At 41.5% G+C, this 21,986-nt stretch overlaps 1 protein-coding gene across 3 annotated transcripts in view; it reads left to right on the plus strand.

The window, feature by feature from the left end:
• The window catches only part of LOC144683939 (nuclear protein AMMECR1-like), a 138,152-nt gene extending 132,745 nt beyond the window's left edge, over positions 1-5,407 (plus strand). Inside the window, exon 7 of one of the 3 annotated variants that reach the window (XR_013577369.1) lies at positions 642-764. Coding sequence is in view for 2 of the 3 variants with exons in the window: in XM_078547538.1 (XP_078403664.1) it covers positions 642-756 (115 nt within the window). In the remaining variant the exon portion in view is untranslated. Of the gene's footprint in view, positions 1-641; positions 4,812-5,177 lie in introns of those variants that run through there. The other 2 variants (XM_078547539.1, XM_078547538.1) reach the window with 2 other exon arrangements.
• The last annotated feature ends 16,579 nt before the right edge of the window (positions 5,408-21,986 follow it).

Genomic DNA, 21,986 nt, shown 5'->3' on the forward strand with positions numbered 1-21,986 from the left:
TATGCATAGCAAGCCCTACAAATAATGTAATAAATGATCAGGTTAATACGTTTGGGGTGCTGTTGGTTGCAGGATAAATCTTGGGACAGCAAGAGAACGTCCCTGCCCCTCTGACCTCAGCTTACCACTTCATCCAAAAGCTGGCAACAGCACCAACGTAGCACTCACTCGATACTGAACCAGTCAGGTTAGATTATATTCTATTCAAGTCCTGAAGTAAACTTTGAGAACATAAACTAGATTGACACTTGAATGTGGTACCAAGGGTGCAGAAAAGAGAATCGGATTTCTTGAATGCCACAGTACAATACCAGGAATAAATGGAACATAGAGCTGTTAGTTGCTGTCTTGGTATAAAGAATTTGAGGTAAGATATAGAGCACTAATCCTTATTTGCTTTTTTGCCAAAACCAAAATTGTTTTATTCAGTTATATAGTACCTTTGTTCCTGTATTATCCTCCTTTCAAAGAACACAGAATCTAGTTTTTTTGATTCACTTGGTGTGGAAGGGAGATCCTGTGTCCCAGGATAATCTTGCAGTCTAAATACCTATAATGGGGATGCTCAACATATTGGCTGAGTGCTTTTATGAGGCTTTTTAAAAAATCTCTAATGAACTTTTTTTTTCTGTTCTCTGCAGGTACCATAGTGAAAAGATGACACTCAGTTACTCAGAGTATCTAGCTCACCGCCAGCATCACCACTACCAGAATGGCATTGCACACCCTCTACCACCGTACAACCATTATTCCTGACAATGACTTGCATGACCAGTCACTTGATCTTTCAGCGGACCTCTTCCCAGGGGACCCTTCCCCTTCTTGGTCTAGCTATCTCTATTACTGTACCATTTTATGATGATAGTTTCCGTTGTCATAGTGGCATGCAGCTATTAGCTGATGTCAATTTGGCAACGGGTGGTATCATCTCATAATTACGAATCAATATATTTTCTTTCAGCATGCCTTTTTAAAATAAGTTCCAATGAAATTGTCACATTTTGTTTTTGCATTCCCAAAATTTCCTAAACCTGTGGATGAATGGAAGGAGAGTTGAAATGAGGTAGGCTGTAAGTTGCAAGAACAGTTTTTTCAAATAGTACCTTTGTTCTTCGGCAGATATTAGACCTCAATTCTTTAATGATTGGATAAACTTTCTTAAACGTCAGTATACTATATAGTTTCAAATGCTGTAAAGGAGTTACACATCATTGCAGCTTTGCTGCTTTTGATTGGCATGAATTCCTTTGTCATACTCAACATTTTAGTATGAATGACTTTTTTAAACTAGCTACCTTTTTGTTTTAAAATGCAGTTTTCAGAGGATAACAAGAGTTTATAAAAAGGGCTACATTGAATTATTCAAGTATCAAACTATTAAGTGTGGTACTCAATAGGCACTTAGCCTCCCATGACTGAGATACTTCTCAAAATTTCCACCATAGAATTGTTATTGGGTATACTTATCAGGTGAAAAGTAATCAAAAATATGCCTCATACCATATGGCAGTGTATATGTGGGTGGGTGGGTATAATATAAATAAAATTCCTATATAATGCAGTTTTTTATTCCTTGTAGGGAAAGACTTCATTATGGAACTTGAGGCAAAACTCAAGTTTTTTTCAAAAACTTGCATGGAGTGAAATTAAATTTAATTTGATTTATGGGTTAAAAGTGCAGAAATGTAATTATGCAGATCAAAAGTGCACAACATTGTGATGGCGTTTGTGTACTCAGTCTCTACCTACTTGCTGTTTTCCCCAGGAATAATGGAAACTTCTATTTTAAAGTAGGTATATAACAAGACTCCCTAGGAGGCCATATATTCTGTGTTCAGTACTTCCTTTGGGTTTGGGCACTTAGTTTTGAAATTAGTGAAGATAATGACTAGATTTAGAATTTCTTTCCATGCAGATGGGTATACCCAATACACATATCTTGGAGTTATAAGGAAACACCTTTGAAATGTATAATCAGCCATTTGTTGAATTTTAACTTGGCTTTTGGCAGTGCAGCAGAGTGATGAATATTTCTTCAAAAAAAATTAATTCTCCTAGCTCAATTTCTGACCAAATTATTTTTAAAAAAAAACAGTACAGATGTGGAATTTCTTCTAGGAAACTGTAAACATTGGCTTAATTTTTTCCAATTATTAGCTAGGCCTTCTGTGATTCTTTGTTTCGAGCACCTGTTTATATACCTGTAATCTTTGGTAAAACCAATATAGTTTGAATTAAGCTGCTTAGTTTATAGATGATTAACCATAATTTTTTGTTTTCTACGTTTAGAACTTAAATATGATTGCATTAGTCAATGTGAGGCATTGTTGATTATACTGGAAAAGAGGGAGTTGAGACTCAAGGTGACTGGGCAAGCATGATGCTATAACTCAGGAATTATTAACATGCAGTATTTGTGCAACCTGAGGCTCCCAACACATCTGTGTGAAACTTACTTTTCACAGCCACTTATGGTCAGGGTTTGAAATTTAAATTAGCAAAGTTTTTTTTATGACCGTGCAAATTTTCCAATTAAATGAACTGTTTGGGGAAACAAGATGATCAGATGTGGGTTAATTTAGATATCTGCTTTCAGTTGCCACAAATCCTAGCAGTTAAACCTGGAACATTCACAGGTTTCAGATCATCAATTTCTGGTTTAGTATGGTAAAATAAGTTAGAAATATGAAGATTAATAACATGGTATTATTTGCTGAGCTCTACTTTTGCCTGTTCTTCCTTTTTTAAAAAAAAAATAATTCATGTATCAGGAAAGAAAAGACTGCAGGTGACTATCTAAATTACGAGTTTAGGTTACGTGTGCATGGAATTATTATACAATTGATATTGAAGGACAGTGTTCCTTTGTTGTGGTTTGGAAGAATAGATTAATCTGTTTTAGATCATTGTCATTAAAACAGTTGAATCAAATCTGAGACAATACCTCAAAAGCATTTCCTCTTACACCTATTATTTCATTAACTTTGAATCTATTTAAATTTTAGCCATGGATATGGCTATGTAATTTTGAAATAATTGTAATTATACACCAACATTAATTATATATTAGAACCTTAAGATCAGTTGTCACCTCAGTTTTCATTTGAAGGCACTTTTATTAAAAATCCAGCTAATTATTAAGGATCAGCTAAGTTTGAGACCCTATAGTAAAAACTGTCTCCTTTGTAAAGGATCTATAGCAATTTCTAGTATCCATTAATGGTTTGCTTTATTGGATATGTTCAAACAGGCTGATTTTTAAATTTAATCAGTGTTGGAGAAAACCATCAATTGCCCTTTTGAATATCCTCAAATGTGTAGATGAAATGGTGATTAAAGGTACAGTCTTTGGACTTGGTAAGACTTTGGCAGTAGAAGATTTTGCCTCCATCCTATGAAAGCCAGTTGAGTGTGTGAATTTGCAGCTTAAGATGACTCCTTCCATTATTCACATTGAGAGAATTTGAGTTGTGCATCCACAGTAATTGTCCAAAAGAAATGGTTTATATTTCACTTGTGTTGCCTTAATTTTGAAAAAAAATAGCACAAACTGAGCAATCTTGTTGGCTGCCAAGTGGAACTTAGTTTACTGAATTTCTCTGAACATCATGTCCATCATCTCGGCATGCTCACCCTTTCCTTGAGCTCACCACTAGTGGGGAAAAAAAATGGTGCTATACGACTCTGAATGGGTCACGTGACTGGTCATGCTGACTCCGAGATCATATCGGAATAATCTTGATATATGCAGATATTATACAAAACTTTACTACCAGTGTAATAATGATGAAAACAAATAAATAAAATCCTGCAGCCTTGCAAGGACGAGGTCAGCAATACTTCTCTGCATGGCGTGGTGGAACGGGACATATCTCGTTGTGTGTAGCTATAGGAGCATGACAATGTGTCCATGCTGGTCATTTTTTTTTTCCTTTGAGAAAAATAGTTAAACTGAAGCATTAGATATTTAATATTTTTATGGGGCTGTTACATTACCTGCCACCTCTTGAACATGTTCAATTTTTATATACTGTTGTGCAGTAGAGGTTACATCACGTCGTTGTTCAGACCGAACCAAAGATGCCTCCAGCCATGATCTAATGCTGCTGTGAATTAAGCCTGCTTTCCAGTCCTTCAAGGCTACTGCAGGAGGTTTTAACAATTTGTTTTTTATTTTTGTACAATTTCTAACTGGTTTTGCTAGTAACATTGATTCAATTAAGTATAATTTGAAGATTCTCAATGAGCACTGTTGAACATTGATGACTGGTAACTTTGCCATGCAGTGGCTGTATCGAAGAAGACCCATAGTGTGCCTCTCAGACCTAAGGGTTTCTTTAATCTGTATCTTAGAGACCAGCAAGAAATCTTTATACTAAAGATGTGTTTAATTATTTTTACCATTGTTGTTTGAACTCTTGTTTCTTAATTTTACTCTGGACCCAGTAACTGCACTGGTTGTCAATCGCACTGAGAGAGCGAGAGAGTTGTGTTTCAAACTTTTGTAACAACACATGTATGACAGTTTTTGTACATTGAAATTGATTCTTTTCAGAATTTTTGGATCTAGTTTCTAAGTTATTTTAGTGTTTTTTTTATATGTTAAAAATGAGATGAGTTAACACTGTCACCAGCAGACTGATTTACCTACTGATGCTACAGTGATGTTGGGTTGACGGCTACCTGGTGTAGCTTGTGCCCAAAATTTTTTTTTCTTGTTAGTAACTGTTAAATAATGGCACCACAGTATATGTGAAGAACCCCCTTCCATTATGACTAGATCTTCCTTCCACATTAAAATTTTACAATTACTATTTGTGTGATGATTGTTGAAATGGGCATTTATAATATGGTTGTAAGTCAAAAAGTGGGGGGAGGGACTTTATAATAAAAATGATCAGTGGGTCTGTGAGACATGGATTGTGGAACAATGTAGTAGTTTTAACACTATTGTTACATTTTAAAGCATTTACCCAATAAAATATTAAGATTAATACTTAATTGGTCTTTATGTTGGTACACAGGATGAAATGAGTGTTTCATGTGCCTATGTATATTATATTAGTTATGAACAGATTCAAGAAAAACCTCACAATAGCTAAATATTGTGGGTTTAGTGGATTAGAAATGAAATTTATTTGATGGAATGGACTTTATTTTTAAATGTTGTACAATAGGTGATGGTGGAGGTAGCAGGCACTGAAAGTATTTTCACTCAAGTTGGGAGCGATACCACTTCACAAAGTATGAACAGTACCAGTGGATCCAAATGGACTTAACAGCAAACGGAGTCCACCTACTAATGCTCTGTGAAGCGAGTCCACATACAATCAGAACACCGTGAATTCCAGAACCTGCAGAAATCTACAGTGACTTTTTCTAAACTCGAGATTATTGGAGGGGAGGGGGGGTGTGGGGGAATCTATAAGGATATTTAGTGAAATATGTGGAGCATTTTCTCCACAATGTTTTTTATCAATAAAAGCACATATAAGTGTTGAAACAAATGGCTCCTTTTATTGAATAGTTTCATAAAATATTACATTTACAAATATTCTTGCATAGCCTTTCTGTAACCCACACTGCCTTAAAGCATATTCACAACTTCTATACCACTGTGTTGATCCATGCTGGTGTATAGTTTAATTGATGAAGTTTGTGTGTAATCTTTGTGTATGTGTGTAGGTTTGTTTGTGGGATGCATTACAGCTGAGATCTGCTGTGACCTAAATTGTATCCCTGAACATCTTTCAATTAGGGATCGCTGGATATTGATTGAGAAATAGTCTGATTTCCTCCCCAGCTTGCTTGGTGCCCATCAAAATCACTGCTGTCCAGACGAAGGTCAAGTGACAAAACTAACCAGTCATCAAATCTGGGACCTTCCAGGTAATGACTTTGTAAAGTAAATGAAAACACTCAAAGTTTGCTGCAGTTATGTTTCAGTATATGTTTTTTGTTAAATCTATCATCTATTTTGAGGTGGATGTCTTGGAAGTGTGATTTGGGTGTGGCTGTTTGTTAAAATTGTTTAGACCAAAGTCAAATATATTTCTGCATTATGCTAAAGGAAAAGTAGCAGAGATGCCAAAAGTTTAAGAAGTTACAATGTTTGTAGTTTTTAGTTTTATAATTTAATTTCCTAGTTCCACTGCGGCCTTTCTAATAAAATATAGTTTGCCTTTGTGCAACTAAATATAGTCATCGTCGGCATCCTTCTATCTGCGAAAGATGATGGACACAGCAAATGATCCATTTCAGGTGGGGTGTCTTCATATGGTGCGCCTTTGCTGAAGGTTGAAGAAGCCAATCCTTCAGAGGCAGGTTCTGCCACAAGTGCTACTGAGTGTCATTGTGGAGTGCCACGGGTCAGTGCTAGAGCCACTATTATTTACAATATATATTAATGACTTAGATGAGGGAAGTGAATGTACTATCGCCAAGTTTGCAGATGACAAAAATAGGTGGGAAGGCAAGTGGTGAGGATGACGCAAAAAGTCTACAGAGGGATATAGACAGACTGAGTAAGTAGTCATAAACTTGGCAGATGGAATATAATGTGAAAATGTGAGGTTATGTACTTGGGCAGTAAGAATAGAGGAGCTGAATATTATTTAAATGGAGAAAGCTGCTGCACAAGGATTTGAAGGTCCTCGTGCATGAATCACAAAAAGCTAGTATACAAGTTCAGGTAATAGGGAAGGCAAATGGAGTAGAGTATAAAAATAGGGAAGTCTCGCTAAAGCTATACAAGGCACTAGGTAGACCACACCTAGAATACTGAATAGTTTTCGTCCCCTTATCTAGGGAAAGATATATACTGGCATTGGAAGCAGTCCAGAGAAGGCTCACTAGGTTGATCCCGGGTATGGAGGGATTTTATTATGAGGAGAGGTCGAGTAGGTTGGGACAGTACTCATTGGAATTTAGAAGAATGAGAGGCGACTTTGTTGAAATATATAAGATTTTAAGGGGCTTGACAGGGTAGATGCTGAGAGATTATTTCCCCTTGTGGGAGAGTTTAGGACCAGAGGGCATAATTTCAGAGTAAGGGTTTGCCCATTTAATTTCTTCGCTCCGAGGGTAGTGAATCGGTGGAATTCTTTATCACAGAGGGCTGTAAAGGCTGGGTTGTTAAGTGTATTCAAGGCTGAGTTACACAATCAAGGATTATGGGGAAAAGGCAGGAAAGTGGATTTGAGGATTATCAGATCAGCCATGATCGCATTGAATGGCAGAGCAGTCTCGATGAGCCGAATGGCCTACTTCTGTTCCTACAGTCTTATGGTCTTTACGAGGACTGCTGCATTCATGATTTTGTCCTGCCAGCATATGCCCTTAATGTGCTGCAGACAACAAAGGTGGAAATTTTTGGGTTTATTTTCCTAACTGTAAGTTGTCCATGTTTCACAGCCGTACAACAAGGTGCTGTGACACAGGCCTTAAATCATCACCTTGGTCCTAATGGCCAATCTTTCATGAGTCAGCCGAAGGTGGAGCTGCTTTCCCTATAGTGTGTATCAAGAGACAGGTTGTCTGGCACTGGACCCACGATAGCAGAATTTACTAACCACTTCCAGTGGGGTATTGTTTAGTGAGAGTAATGAAGAGAGGTTGGATAGACCTGGGTTGTTTTCATTGGAGCAGAGAAGACTGAGGCGACCTGATCGAGGTGTACAAGATTGAGGGGCATGGACAGGGTGGATAGGGAGCAGCTGTTCCCCTTAGTTGAAAGGTCAGTCATGAGGGGACATAGGTTCAAGGTGAGGGGCAGGAGGTTTAGGGGGGAATGTGAGAAAAAATATTTTTACCCAGATGGTGGTGACGGTCTGGAATGCACTGCCTGGGAAAGTGGTGGAGGCGGGTTGCCTCACATCCTTTTAAAAAGTACCTGGATGAACATTGGCATGTCATAACATTCAAGGCTATGGGCCTAGTGCTGGTAAATGGGATTAGGTAGGTTGATCAGGTGTTTCTCACGTGTCAGTGCAGACTCGATGGGCTGAAGGGCTTCTTCTGCTCTGGTTCTGTGATCAGGGCTAGAGATGGACCTTGTCCCACGACCATGGTTTTCTTGATGCTCATAGGGAGAACAAGTGACAGGTATGAAAGAGACAATCAACAAGTCTTTGTAGCTGAGTTTCCTAATGGGGACCACCACAGCATCAAATGTAGAGGAGTTCTCTGATCAGGACGCAGTGTGTATTTGACTTTGCTTTCAGTCTTGATAGATTGTAGAGCTTGCCATGTAAGTAGACTCCTATATCTGCAGGGAAGGCAAAGATCAAGAGCATAGAGATGATGCCAAACTGGGGACTAGGACACAGCCCTATTTCATTTGTTGGAAGTTGAGTCATCAAACTGTACAGTTCTGGCATTTGTCATGGAAGGAGCAGGTGAGACTGAGGAGCTTTGGTGGACTACAAAATTTTGGGGAAAATTGGCTGAGTCCTGCTTTGTTGACAGTATTAAATTCCTTAGTGAGATTTATGAAAGTGAGGTAGAGGTATGCCCTGTTCCCTACACTTTTTTCTTGTAGCTGACATTTGGGAAGATCATGTCCATGGTAGATCTGCCATCATGGAAACTGCATTGTTTGAGTACATTCGGTCTGCAAGTAATAAGTATGACCCTAGGAACAGCCTTCCCTGTAACACTAGGGAGTGACATGCCCTATAGTCGTCGCCTTTGTTTTTGTATAGTGTGGTGATTTTTGCATCGAGCATCTCCTGTGGAATGGATCCTACCCTCCAATAGAGGAGGTGATGGTCATGAAGGTGTGGTAATAGATAGAACTTCCAATGCTTGAGCAGTTTCTATCCTTGCTGGGTGTCCGTTTGCTAAGCAGTCTATGGCTTCTTGAGCTCAAGTGATGAGGGTCTGTCATCTAACTCATCCATGACAGGAAGCTGCAGGAGAGTGTCAAGTGCAGACTTGGAAATATCCATCTCCCAGGAGTACAACAGTAGGGTTCAGCCCAGTTGTTTGTTTCTGTCATTGAATACTTCACTATCTGCTGACTTCGGGGTGTCAACTTTGGTGATGTAGGACCAAGTGCCCTCTTGATCCCTTCATGCATAGCTCGTAGATTTCCGTTCTCTCAGGCAATTTGGATATCTTGCTATAAGTTGATCCATTGTTTATGTGCACAGTATCTCCCTATCATTTGCCTGGCTGTCTTGGCTACTCTTGGGTTGTGCAATGTTTTAGCTGGAGGTTTGTTTTGCATCATGTAGGCTTTGTATTATTGCATTGATGATGGTTCTGATCTCAGCCAACTAGGTCTCAAACCAGTCCTTGTTACGGGTTTCACCTTTACCAAATGATGCTTCTAATGCTTCACAGATGGTTGAGCTCAGTGACTTCCAAATTTCATCAAAACTGGTCAGGCAAGGGTTAGAATCAGCAATGTTATAAGGGCCAGGAATGGAACTTGGGTGGTCAGCAGATTATGTGAAGAGCATTAAGAAGCAGGTGCCGGGCCCCATGGATAAGGTGAGCTCAGAAGGCATGGTGAGGCATATAGAAAACTGGAGAAAGATACAAGTTCAATTGCATAAACAAGGGAGAAAGGTGGAACAAATTGAGCAAATGCTGCAATTCTACTTTGGGAAGTAGAACAAAAATGCTTATAATGTAAGTGCAAAAATTTCACATTTTAAGCAAGTTTTGCAAAGTTGGTAAATAGTATTATAAATATTAGATTTGACTACTTGAGAGGCTTCACTATTTATAATGATACATAACTTCTCACCTGTGATGTATTGCTTCAGTAAATTTGCTCAATTATAATGCTGTACAAATCCAGTTATGTTTAGACTGTTGTGGAACCATGATAAATAGAAACCTGTAAGCAATGCCACAGGATGTGTATTTGCAGTCAAAAGTATATAATTATGAAATATGAGATAAAGCCTTCAATAATTTGCTATAAAAAGACTCCAAACAATACTGTCATTCAGATTATATAAGATCTGTTGGTATATAAAGTACCATTCCTACAATGTTAACCCATAACCATTGTTATATTCATATGTTCCAAAGCATTTTTTTCATTTCTCTTAGCCTTATTGCAAATATATTAGACTTGATATTTGGAGCCCATTTGATAGTGCAAATAATTCACAGTAAAATTTGCCAAACCGCTCTTGATAAACATAATACTGCTGTAAGTGTAATTTCTACACACCTTGCATCCCTATGTTTTTAAACATAGAAATTAGGAGCAGGAGTAGGCTCCACCATTCATTATGATCATGGCTGATCATCCAACTCAATAGCCTGCTCCCGCTTTCCCCCATATCCTTTGATCCCTTTCACCCCAAGAGCTAACTCCTTCTTGAAAACATACAATGTTTTGGCCTCACTACTTTCTGTGGTAACAAATTCCACAGGCTCACCACTCTGGGTGAAGAAATTTCTCCTCAACTCAGTCCTAAATGGTCTACCCCGTATTCTCGGACTGACACCCATGGTTCTGGATTCCCCCACCATTGGGAATATCCTTCCTGTATCTACCCTGTCTAATCCTGTTAGAATTTTATAGATTTCTATGAGACCGACCCCCACCCCCCACCCCCATTCTTCTGAACTCCAGTGAATATAATCCTAACCGACTCAATCTCTCCTCGTATGTCAGTCCCGCCATCCCAGAAATCAGTCGGGTAAACCTTCGCTTCACTCCCTCTATAGCAAGTACATCCTTCCTCAGATAAGGAGACCAAAACTGCACACAATATTCCAGGTATGGTCTCACCAAGGCCCTGTATAATTACAGCAAGACATCCCTGCTCCTGTACTCGAATCCTCTGGCTATGAAGGCCGACATACCATTTGTCGCCTTTACCGCCTGCTGTACCTACATGCTTACCTTCAGCGACTGGTGTACGAGGACACCAAGGTCTCGTTGCACATTTCCCTCTCAATTTATAGCCATTCAGATAATCTGCCCTCCTGTTTTTGCTACCAAAGTGGATAACCTCACGTTTATCCACATTATACTGCATCTGCCATGCATTTGCCCACTCACTCAGCTTGTCCAAATCACACTGAAGCATCTCTGCATCCTCCTCAGAGCTCCCCCTCTCACCCAGCTTTGTGTCATCTGCAAATTTGGAGATATTACATTTAAATCATCTAAATCATTAATATATATTGTGAATAGCTGGGGTCCCAGCACCGATCCCTGTGGTAGCCCACTAGTCACTGCCTGCCATTCAGGAAAAAGACCCGTTTATTCCTACTCTTTTTGTTTCCTGTCTGCCAACCAGTTGTCTATCCATCTCAATACACTATCCCCAATCCCATGTGCTTTAATTTTACACACTAATCTCTTATGTGGGACTTTGTCGAAAGCTTTCTGAAAGTCCAAATAAACCACATCCACAGGCTCCCCCTCATCAACTCTACTAGTTACATCCTCGAAAAATTCCAGTAGATTTGTCAAGCATGATTTCCCTTTCGTAAATCCATGCTGACTCTGTCTGATTCTGCCACTGTTTTCCAAATGCTCAGCTATTAAATCTTTTATACCGACGTCAGGCTGACTGGTCTTTAATTCCCTGTTTTCTCTCTACCTCCCTTTTTAAATAGTGGGGTTACATTAGTTACCCTCCAATCTGTAGGAACTGATCCAGAGTCTCTAGAATCTCGGAAGATGGCCACCAATGCATCCACTATTTCTAGGGCCACTTCCTTAAGTACTCTGGGATGTAGATTATCAGGCCCTGGGGATTTATCGGCCTTCAATCCCATCGATTTCCCCAACACCATTTCCCTACTAATACTGATTTCTTTCAGTTCCTCCCCCTCAATAAAACCCTGTGTTCCCCAACATTTCTGGTATGTTATTTGTGTCCTCCTTTGTGAAGACAGAACCAAAGTATGTATTTAGTTGGTCATCCATTTCTTTGTTCCTCATAAATTCCCGTTTCTGACTGTAAGGGACCCACATTTGTCTTCACCAATCTTTTTCTCTTCACATACCAATAGAAATTTTACAGTCAGTTTTTCTGTTCCCTGCAAGCTTACTTTCGTACTCTATTTTCCCCTTCTTAATCAATCCCTTGGTCCTCCTTTGCTGAATTCTAAACTGCTCCCAATGCTCAGGTCTGTTTTTTATGGCCAATTTGTATGCCTCTTCCTTGGATCTAATACTATCTCTAATTTCTCTTGTAAGCCATGGTTTGGCCACCTTTCCTGTTTTACTTTTGCGCCAGACAGGAATAAACAATTGTTGCAGTTCACCCATGCGCTCTTTGAACGTTTACCATTTGCTATCCACTGTCTTCCCTTTAAGTAACGTTTCCCAATCCATTATAGCCAACTCGTGTCTCATACCTTCGTAGTTTCCTTTATTAAGATTCAGGACCCTCGTCTCAGAATCAACTATGTCACTCTCCATCTTAATGAAGAATTCTATCATATTATGGTCGCTCATCCCCAAGGGGCCACACACTACTAGATTGCCAATTATTCCTTTCTCATTACACAATACCCAGTCCAGAATGGCCTGTTCTCTCGTTGGTTCCTCAACGTATTGGTCCAGAAAACCATCCCATATACACGCCAGGAATTCATCCTCTACGGTATTGTTAATAATTTGATTTGCCCAATCTATACGCAGATTAAAGTCACCCATAATTAGATGTTCCTTTATTGCATGTCTCTTAATTTCCTCTTTAACGCCATTCCCAACATCACCAGTACAGTTTGGGGTCAATATCCAACCCCCACTAACTATTTTTGCCCCTTGGTGATTCTCAGCTCTACCCATACAGATTCCACATCGTCAGAGCTAATATCTTTCCTCACTATTGCGTTAATTTCCTCTTTAACCAGCAATGCAACTCCACCGCCTTTTCCTTTATTGTCTGTCCTTCCTAAATACTGAATACCCCTAGATGTTCAGTTCCCATCCCTGGTCACCCTGCAGCCATGTCTCCGTAATCCTGACTATATCATATCTGTTTACACCTATTTGCGCGGTTAATTCATCCACTTTATTGCGAATGCTCCTCGCGTTAAGGCACAAAGCCTTAAGGCTTGTCTTTTTAACATTACTTGTCCCATTCCCACTATTTTTCACTAAGGCCGTTTGATTCTTGCCCTTGATTCCTCTGCCGTTTCTTATTCCCCTTTTCTGTCTTTTGTCCTTGTCCTTGATTCCCCTTCCTCTGACTCCTTGCATAGGTTCCCATCCTCCTGCCATTTTAGTTTACACCCTCCCTCCCCAACCACTCCAGCAAATATTCCCCCTAAGACATCAGTCCCGGTCCTGCCCAGGTGTAACCGGTCCAGTTTGTACTGGTCCCACCTCCCCCAGAACTGGCCCCAATGCCCCAGGAATCTGAAACCCTCCCCCTCACTCCATCTCTTCAGCCACGTATTCATCTGATATATCCTGCTATTTCTACTCTGACTGGCACGTGGCACTGGTAGTAATCCTGAGATCACTACCTTTTGAGGTCCTACTTTTCAACTTACTTCCTAACTCCCTATATTCTGCTTTTAGGACCTCATCCCTTTTAGCTATGTCATTTATACTAATGTGTACTACAACCACTGGCTGTTCACCCTCCCCCTTCAGGATGTCCTGTAGCATCTCTGAGACATCTTTGGTCCTAGCACCAGGGAGGCAACATACCATCCTGGAGTCTCGTTTGTGGCCACAGAAACGCCTATCCCCCTTTCAATTGAATCCCCTATAACTATTGCATTCCCACACTTTTTACTCCTCCCCTGTGCAGCAGAGCCAACTGTGGTGCAACGAATTTGGCTGTTACTGCTTTCCCCTGAGAGGCCATTTCCCCCCAACAGTATCCAAAGCAATATATCTGTTTTGCAGGGGAATAGCCACAGGAGATTCCTGCACTGCCTGCCTAGTCCTCTTGCTCTGCCTGGTTGTCACCCATTTCCTTCCTGCCTGTAGACTCTTAGCCTGCAGTGTGACCACCTTGTCTCTATACGTGCTATCCACGATACTCTCCGCCTCGCGGATGCTCCACAGTGTCCCCAGCCACCACTCCAGCTCCAAAACCCAGGCTTCCAGGAGCTGCAGCTGGAGACACTTCCTGCACACATGCTGGCCCTGGACACTGGAAATGTTCCCGGCATCCCACATAGAGCAGGAGGAGCACACCATGGCTTTGAGCTCTCCTGCCATGACTTACCCCTTTAAATTAAATTAAACCTTTTGGAAGATACTTAATATCAAATAATATCAATTACTCTAGGGCCCTTCTTCCCTGCTCCTCGTTGTTACAGAACATAGCCCTTACAAACAATGAACCACAAAATAAATCCTTAAAAACTATAAGTGATAAAAGTAAATACTTACCCAACCATACTCACGGTACTCAAACAATCATCTTGTTCCCTCCTCACCAAACTCCCTCAGTCACCAAACTCCAACATAAGTAGTCTACTGCAGCCCAGAGCGGCACTCCAGTGCAGACAAAGTCAGTACTAAGATGGCCTGTTTTTATACTCTCTGAATCTAGCCTCAGTGGCACTTTTAACTGGGTCATTTAATTGAATGCACATATGTGCATTGGAAGGATCTGCAGCAGTATTTCATTCAAGGTCCTAGTGTAGCCTTCGTTTAGGTCACTGGACAAGGTGAGTAGCCTGCAGTCTGGCTATAGGTTCCTGGGTAATATTTGTTGTAGTCCCGTGTGCAATATGTTCAGCAGGCTAAATCAGCTACTTCAACGTAGTACAGAAACTGATGGTGGTTTTCTCCATTTAGGAGGCACCTCATTTTTAGATACAAAAAACAAAATGCTGAAAAAACTCAGGTTTGGCAGCATCTGTGGAGAGTGAAACAGTTAACATTGAGTCCATATGAATTTTCAGAGCTGAAGAGAGATGGAAATGTGATGAGTTTTATATTGTTGAAGAGAAGGGATGGAGCAAAATAGGTCAGGGATAGATGGGAGCTCAGGAGAGATTTGACAAAGATGTCTTGGGCACAAGACGAAGGGAGTGATAATGATGGTGTTAATGTCTAAGGCAGGTGCTAATAGTGACATAAAGGTCAGCAAAATGTAATATCCGAATGGGGAGGAGAGAGTCTGAAGTTGTTGAACTCAATGTTAAGCCTACGGCATCAGAAGATGACATGCTGTTCTTTCAGTTTGCATTGGGCTTCACTGGAACATTGTAGCATGCCAAGGGCAGAAATGTGGGCATGAGAGCATGATGTCGAATTGAAATGGCAAATGATAGGAAAATCGGGATCATGCTTGTAGACTGAGCAAAGGTATTCCGTAAAGTTGCGTTTAGTCTCCCCAATGTAGAGAACACTGCATGGTGAGCAGTGAATGCAGTAGACTAAATTGAAAGAAATGCAAGTGAATTGCTGCTTCACCTGGGAGTGGTTGGGGTCTTGGACAGTGAGGAAGGAGGAGCTAAAGGAGCAGCTGTTACACCGGCGATTGCATGGGAAGGTGCTGTGAGCAGGGGATAAAGTGTTGAGGGTGATAGAGGAGTGGACCAGGGTGTCACGGAGGGAATGGTTACTATGGAATGGTGACAGGAGGTGAGGGGAAGATGTGTTTGGTGGTGGTATCATGCTGGTATTGGCTGATGATTGCACAGTGTTCAGTACCATTTGTAACTCTTACAGAAGCAATCCATGACTACATGAAGCAAGACCTGAACAATGTTCAGCCTTGGGCTAGGAAACTGCAAGTAACATTTGTGCCTCACAAGTATCAGCATGACCATCTCCAACAAGAGAGATTTTAAGCACCTTCCTTGATATTCAATAGCATTACTATGCCTGAATCCCCCACTAGGAACAGCCTGCGGGTCACTGTTGATCAGAAACTTAATTGGCCCAGGTGCATAATTACTGTAGTTACAAGAGCAAGTTAGAGGCTGAATATTTGGCAGCAAGAAACTCATCACCTCACTCTTCTAAGCCTTTCTAACAACAACAAAGCATAAGAGAAATGTGATGACATGCTCTCCATTTGCCTGGATGATTGCAGCTCCAGCAACACCACACTCTCAACACCATGAGGACAAAGCAGCCCCTTGATCTGCCAGGTTACCTGAGGCTTAAGAAACCTGGCCAGCTAAAGTTAAACCTGCAAAACTGACTAAACCTGAGGTTGCCAGCCTAATTAAAATATTTAAATTGCTAACCAGCCTCCTGGGACTAGGTTGATGCCCCACACTCCTTATCATGCTGTTGTCAAATCCAGAAGTGAGCAGGTTAGGACTTTTAAATTAATCATCTAAATCTAACCCACCTGTTTTGGGGTTAAAATTTACCCCATTCTTACTGAATATATAGTTATAATTGGTTGCTACCAGTTTCGGCAAGTTCCAAAGGATATATATTTCAGTCCAGTAGGCTAAAACAATTAGCAGATATCAGTACCTTGTTTCTGTAGGGCAGTGGCATTTAATGCTCAAGTCTATTCAGTATTGAGCCATTAATATCTGTCCATTTCTACAATGAACAAACCAGGATCGAACCTTGCCTCTCCAAGTGGAGATAGATTTTCTCCTTCAGAATTTTCTCCAATAGTTTCCCTACCACTGATGTGAGACTCACTGGCCTGTAGTTCCCTGGCTTATCCCTACAACCCTTCTTAAATAGCGGAACCACATTAGCTGTTCTCCAGTCTTCTGGCACCTCCCCTGTGGCCAGAGAGGAATTAAAAATTTGGGTCAGAGCCCCTGCGATCTTCTCCCTTGCCTCCCTCAGGAGTCTGGGACACAAATCATCCGGACCTGGAGATTTGTCCACTTTTAAGCCTGCCAACACCTCCAATACCTTGTCACTCCCCATATCAATTTGCTCAAGAACCTCGCAGTCCCTCTCCCTGAGTTCCCTACTTTCATCCTCATTCTCTTGGGTGAAGACAGATGTGAAGTATTCGTTCAACACTCTACTGATGTCCTCTGGCTCCACCCATAGATTGCTCCCTTGGTCCCTAATGAGCCCTACTCTTTCCCAGTCTACCTTGGCCAGATCCTGCCTTATTTTACTAAAATCCGCTCTCCCCTAGTCCAAAACATTTTTTTGCAACTTGTCAATTTCTTTGTCCATAACAAACTTAAACTGTACCATGTTGTGGTTGCTATTACTAAAATGCTCCTCCACCACCACCTGTCCGGCTTCATTCCGAGAATTTGGTCCAGCACTACGCCGTCCCTTGTTGAACCCTCTACATATTGACCTAAAATGTCACAATTCAAGAACTCCACTCCATCCAAGCCCTTAACAGTGTGTCTATCCCAATTAATGTTAGAAAAGTTGAAATCACCTAATATAATTACCCTATTGCTATTGTTTTTACACATCTCCACAAATTGTGCACATATTTGCTCCTCAATTTCCTGCTGACTATCTGGGGGTCTATAATAAACACCTAACAATGTGCCTGCTCCTTTTTTATTCCTAAGCTCTACCCACAAAGCTTCATTCGATACTCCCTCCAAGATATCATCCCTCCTTACTGCAGTAACTGACTCCTTAACTAATAATGCAATGCCTCCTCCTCTTTTACCCCCTCCCCTGTCTCACCTGAAGATTCTATATCCCGGAATGTTGAGTTGCCAATCCTGCCCCTCCCTCAACCACGTCTCAGTGATGGCTACTATATCACAATTCCACGTGTCAATCCTCACCCTTAACTCGTCCGTTTTACCTGTAATACTCCTGGCATTAATGTAGAGGCCATCCAACCTTGCCTTACTCCCCTGAAACTTAATGCAGCTGTAGTCTCTCTGACTTGATTGTTTTACTGTATTATGATGTGTACCTATTCTGCTGACATTGTGTCCCGTCCCCCTGCCGAATTAATTTAAACTCCTCCCAACAGCACTAGCAAACCCACCCACAAGGACGTTAGTCCCACTCTGGTTCAGATGTAGACCGTCCCGCTTGTATAGGTCCCACCTTCCCCAGAAACGATCCCAGTGATCCAGGAATCTAAAACCCTCCCTCCTGCACCAACTCTTAAGCCACGTGTTAATCTGTGCTATTCTCCTATTTCTGTGCTTGCTGGCACTTGGCACTGGGAGTAATCAAGAGATTACAACCAGAGAAGTCCTGCTTTTCAGTCTACTGCCTAACTCCCTGAATTCTTGATGCAACCTCATGCCTCTTTCTACCTATGTCATTGGTACTAACATGTACCATGACCTCTGCCTTATCACCCTCCCCCTTCAGGATGCCCTGCAGCCGTTCAGTGATATCTCGAACCCTGGCACCAGGAAGACAACACACCATCCTGGGGTCACGTTGACGGCCACAGTAGCACCTATCTGTTCCCCTGACTATAGAATCCCCCATTACTATTGCTCTTCCTCCCCTCCTGTACAGACAGGCTGCTTGTGGTGCCAGAAGCTTGGCTCTGTCTGCACTCCCTTGGAGGAACCTCATCAGTCTCCAAAATGGAATACTGATTTACGAGCGGGACCTCAGGGGACTCCTGAACTACCTGCCTGTTTCTCTTGGACTGCCTTGTGGTCACCTCCCCTTCCTTCCTCAAGTCCCTTCAGCTGCAGTGTGACCACCTCTCTAAACGTGCTATCCACAGTGTCCCCAGCCGCTGTTCCAGCTCTGAAACCCGAGCTTCCAGGAGCTGCAGCTGGACACACTTCCTGCCTACATGCTGGTTCTGGGCACTGGAAACGTTCCCGGCTTCCCACGAGGAGCACACCATGGCTTTGAGCTCCCCTGCCATGACTTATCCCTTTCAATTAAACCTTTTAAATCAATTACTCTAGGGCCTTTCTTTCCTGATCCTCGTTACTACAGAATATACAAACTACAAACCACAAAAAGACCTTAAACTATAAGTGATAAAAGTAGTAAATACTTATCTGACCTTGCCCACTACTTACCTGTGATTTCTCTCCCTTGTAGCATCTACTGCTGCAGCAGGACAAGACCACTCTGCTATCCAACTTCTTAAATCTTCAAAGAAAAAATGCAAAGAGCACCTCTTCCCCTCTGCACCGAATTCCCACTGTGCACCAAATTGCCAATACCCACACTCATTCTGGCTGCGTCTCCCTCAGGATGAGGTCTCTCCCCTGCTCGTGTGCAAGCAGACTGATCCTGACATTGATGCATGGGAACAACACCACCTGCAAATTCCTCTCCAAGCCATACACCATCCTGACTTGGAACTATATTGCTGTTCCTTCACTGTTGCTGGGTCAAAATCCTGGAACTTCCTCACAGTACTGTGCGTGTACCTACACCACATGGGCAGCAGTTGTTCAAGAAGGGAGCTCACCATCACCTTCTCAAGGGCAATTAGAGATGGGCAATAAATGCTGGCCTAGCCAGTGACACCAACGCCCTGTGAACAAATAAATTTAAAAAAACATATCAATAATGTTAAAGATTTGTCAGATTTCTGAGGGGACAGGGCCACAATCCCAGTCAATCAATGCCTTGATTTTAAAATTCTCATTTCAAATCTTTCCATGGCCTTGCCCCTCCCTATCTCTGTAATCTCCTCCAGCCGCCACAACACTCCAAGATATCTAACTCTAACTTTGCAGGCATCCCCAATTTTAATCTGTCCAAAATTAGTGGCTATGCCCTCAGTTGCCAAAGCGCTAAACTCTTGCAATCCTTCCCTACACCCCTCCATCCTCTCCCTATCTTTCCACTTCTAGTGGCTAACTTAAGAACATTAAGGATGCTATCAAATTGAAATAATACAATTCTTCAACAATTAGTGGCAAGGCATAAGATTTGGAAAATTTTAGGAATGTCTAAAAGATTTATAAAGGGAGAAATGAGAACATGGATAAACTAGCAAAAATATAAAAACAGGCAGTAAGAGCTTCTCCAATAATATGAAAAGGAAGAGAATAGTTCAAGTAAACATTGGTCCCTTAGAGGATGAGACTGTGAAATTAATAATGGGAAAGAAGGAAATGGCAGAGACTTTGAACAAGGATTTTTGCACCTGTCTTCACAGTAGATACACAAAAAGTTTCAAGAATTATAGAAAATCAAGGAGCAAAAGGGAGGGAGGAACTTAAAACAAATATGATCAATAAAGAAAAACTAGAAAAAGTCCCCTGGACCTGATGGTGCGCTTCCCAGTGTCTTAAAAGAAGTAGTTAAATTGGTTGTGATCTTCGAAGATTCCCTAGATTCTTGAAAGATTCCAGTAGATTAGAAAACTATAAATGTAGCACAAAACAGGGATCTATAGGCCACTTAGACTAACAGGGAAATCATGTCCAACAAATTTATTAGAGTTCATTGAAGATATAACAAGCAGAGGAACAAAGGAGAACCTGTAGATGCAGTGTATTTGGATTTCCAAAAGGCATTCAGTAAGGTGCTGTATAAAAGATTACTACACAAGACAAAAATTCAAGGGCTAGGATTTTCCAGTTGGCGATTTGGGGGCGGGGCCCGCTCGCTGACAGGAAAATGACGCGGGATGATGTTGGGAGGGACCCCCGACGTCATCCCGGTTCCTTAAATTTTCAGGAAGGCGGGCGGACAGCGAAATCAGCTGTCCACCCACTGACCTGTCAATAGCCAATTAAGGCTAATTGGACAGGATCATTAAGATTGTTAAAGGCCTACCCATCCAACCTTAAGGCTGGTGGGCAGGCCAGGAGCCCCAGCGGGCTTCTGATAATATACATGAAACCTCATCCACTGGCGGGATGATGTTTCATGTCCGTTTTTAAGAAGTGTCATAAAGTTAATGTGTTTCTTATTAACATGTCCCATCTCATGTGACATAATCACATGAGGGGGACATGTTAATAATTTTAATATTTTTCTGTTTTTTTACATGCCAGTAATCTCCCTGAGACGGCACTTGGTCTCAGGGAGCAGTGTGCTCTTTTGCGCGCATGCGCGAAACAGTGCACTTTGATAGATGGGGAATCCCTCCAACCCCCGCACAGCAAGCGCATAGCGCTTCCCATCGGGCAGCCCGCCCACTCAAAATGGCGGCGGGCCCCGTTTCGGTGGCAGGGGTCGGCTGTCCGTCAGTGGGGCCCGCACGCCCACCAAGGGCAAAATTCTGCCCAAGGTGTTGGGGTAATAGTAACATGGATAGAGGATTGGCTAACCGACAGGAAACAGGGATAAATGGCCCATTTTCAGACTGGCAAACTGTAACAAATGGGGTGCCGTCGGACATCAGTTCTCGTCCTCAACTATTTGCAATCTATATTACTGACTTGGATGAAGGAACCTAGTGTACAGTGGTCAAATTCGCTGACGATAAAAAGATAGGCTGGAAAACAAGTTGTGAAGGCACAAAGAGTCTGCAGAGGGATACCAATAGTTTAAGTGTGAGAATGGATATTTTTAAACATATTTTTGGGGAATGTTGTGTTACTCTGTGAAGAAGGCTGTCTGTGTGTATGTGTGAGAGAAAATGATTTGATTAAGCTGGGGAAAAGCTAAAGACAAGTTGGCTGGGAGGTTTAAGACATGAAAGGATAGAGGTGATGGATGTACATTTGTGATGAGATATTATGGTGGGTTTGAGATACAAGTAAATAGGTTGGATCTAACATTTGAATTTTAGATAAGTTGAGAGTTTGTTTGAATGTCAAAAGGGAAGTCAGAGGTAAAAAGAAACATTTTTGCATCTTACAGGAGTTCCATAGGTAAACAGAAGAGGGTATATTACATTTTAATGACCCAAAAGCAGAGACAAAATAGAAACATGAAATATTTTATATTTGGAAGGATTTGAGTTTCAAAGAGGTGTGAGAACAATGGAACAGGTGATGAAAGGAAGAAAAAGGTATTTCTGGGGTACTGTGGGTTGTTGGCTATTGGTTTTTGTCTATGTGAGGAAGATCTCCTGGAAACAGCTCTTGGTTGGGAGAATTTGCAGTTTGAATCAGCTATCCAGTCAAGCCAAAAATATCTTGGACTGCAAAAAGCAGTCTTGTTTTGAACTCTTGGATTTCCACAGCAGAGTGGGGGAGTTTAAGAGGTCATGTGGTGTGCCTTTATTAAA

Source organism: Cetorhinus maximus, chromosome 8 (genome assembly GCF_964194155.1).
Source record: "Cetorhinus maximus chromosome 8, sCetMax3.hap1.1, whole genome shotgun sequence".
Taxonomy (NCBI): domain Eukaryota; kingdom Metazoa; phylum Chordata; class Chondrichthyes; order Lamniformes; family Cetorhinidae; genus Cetorhinus; species Cetorhinus maximus.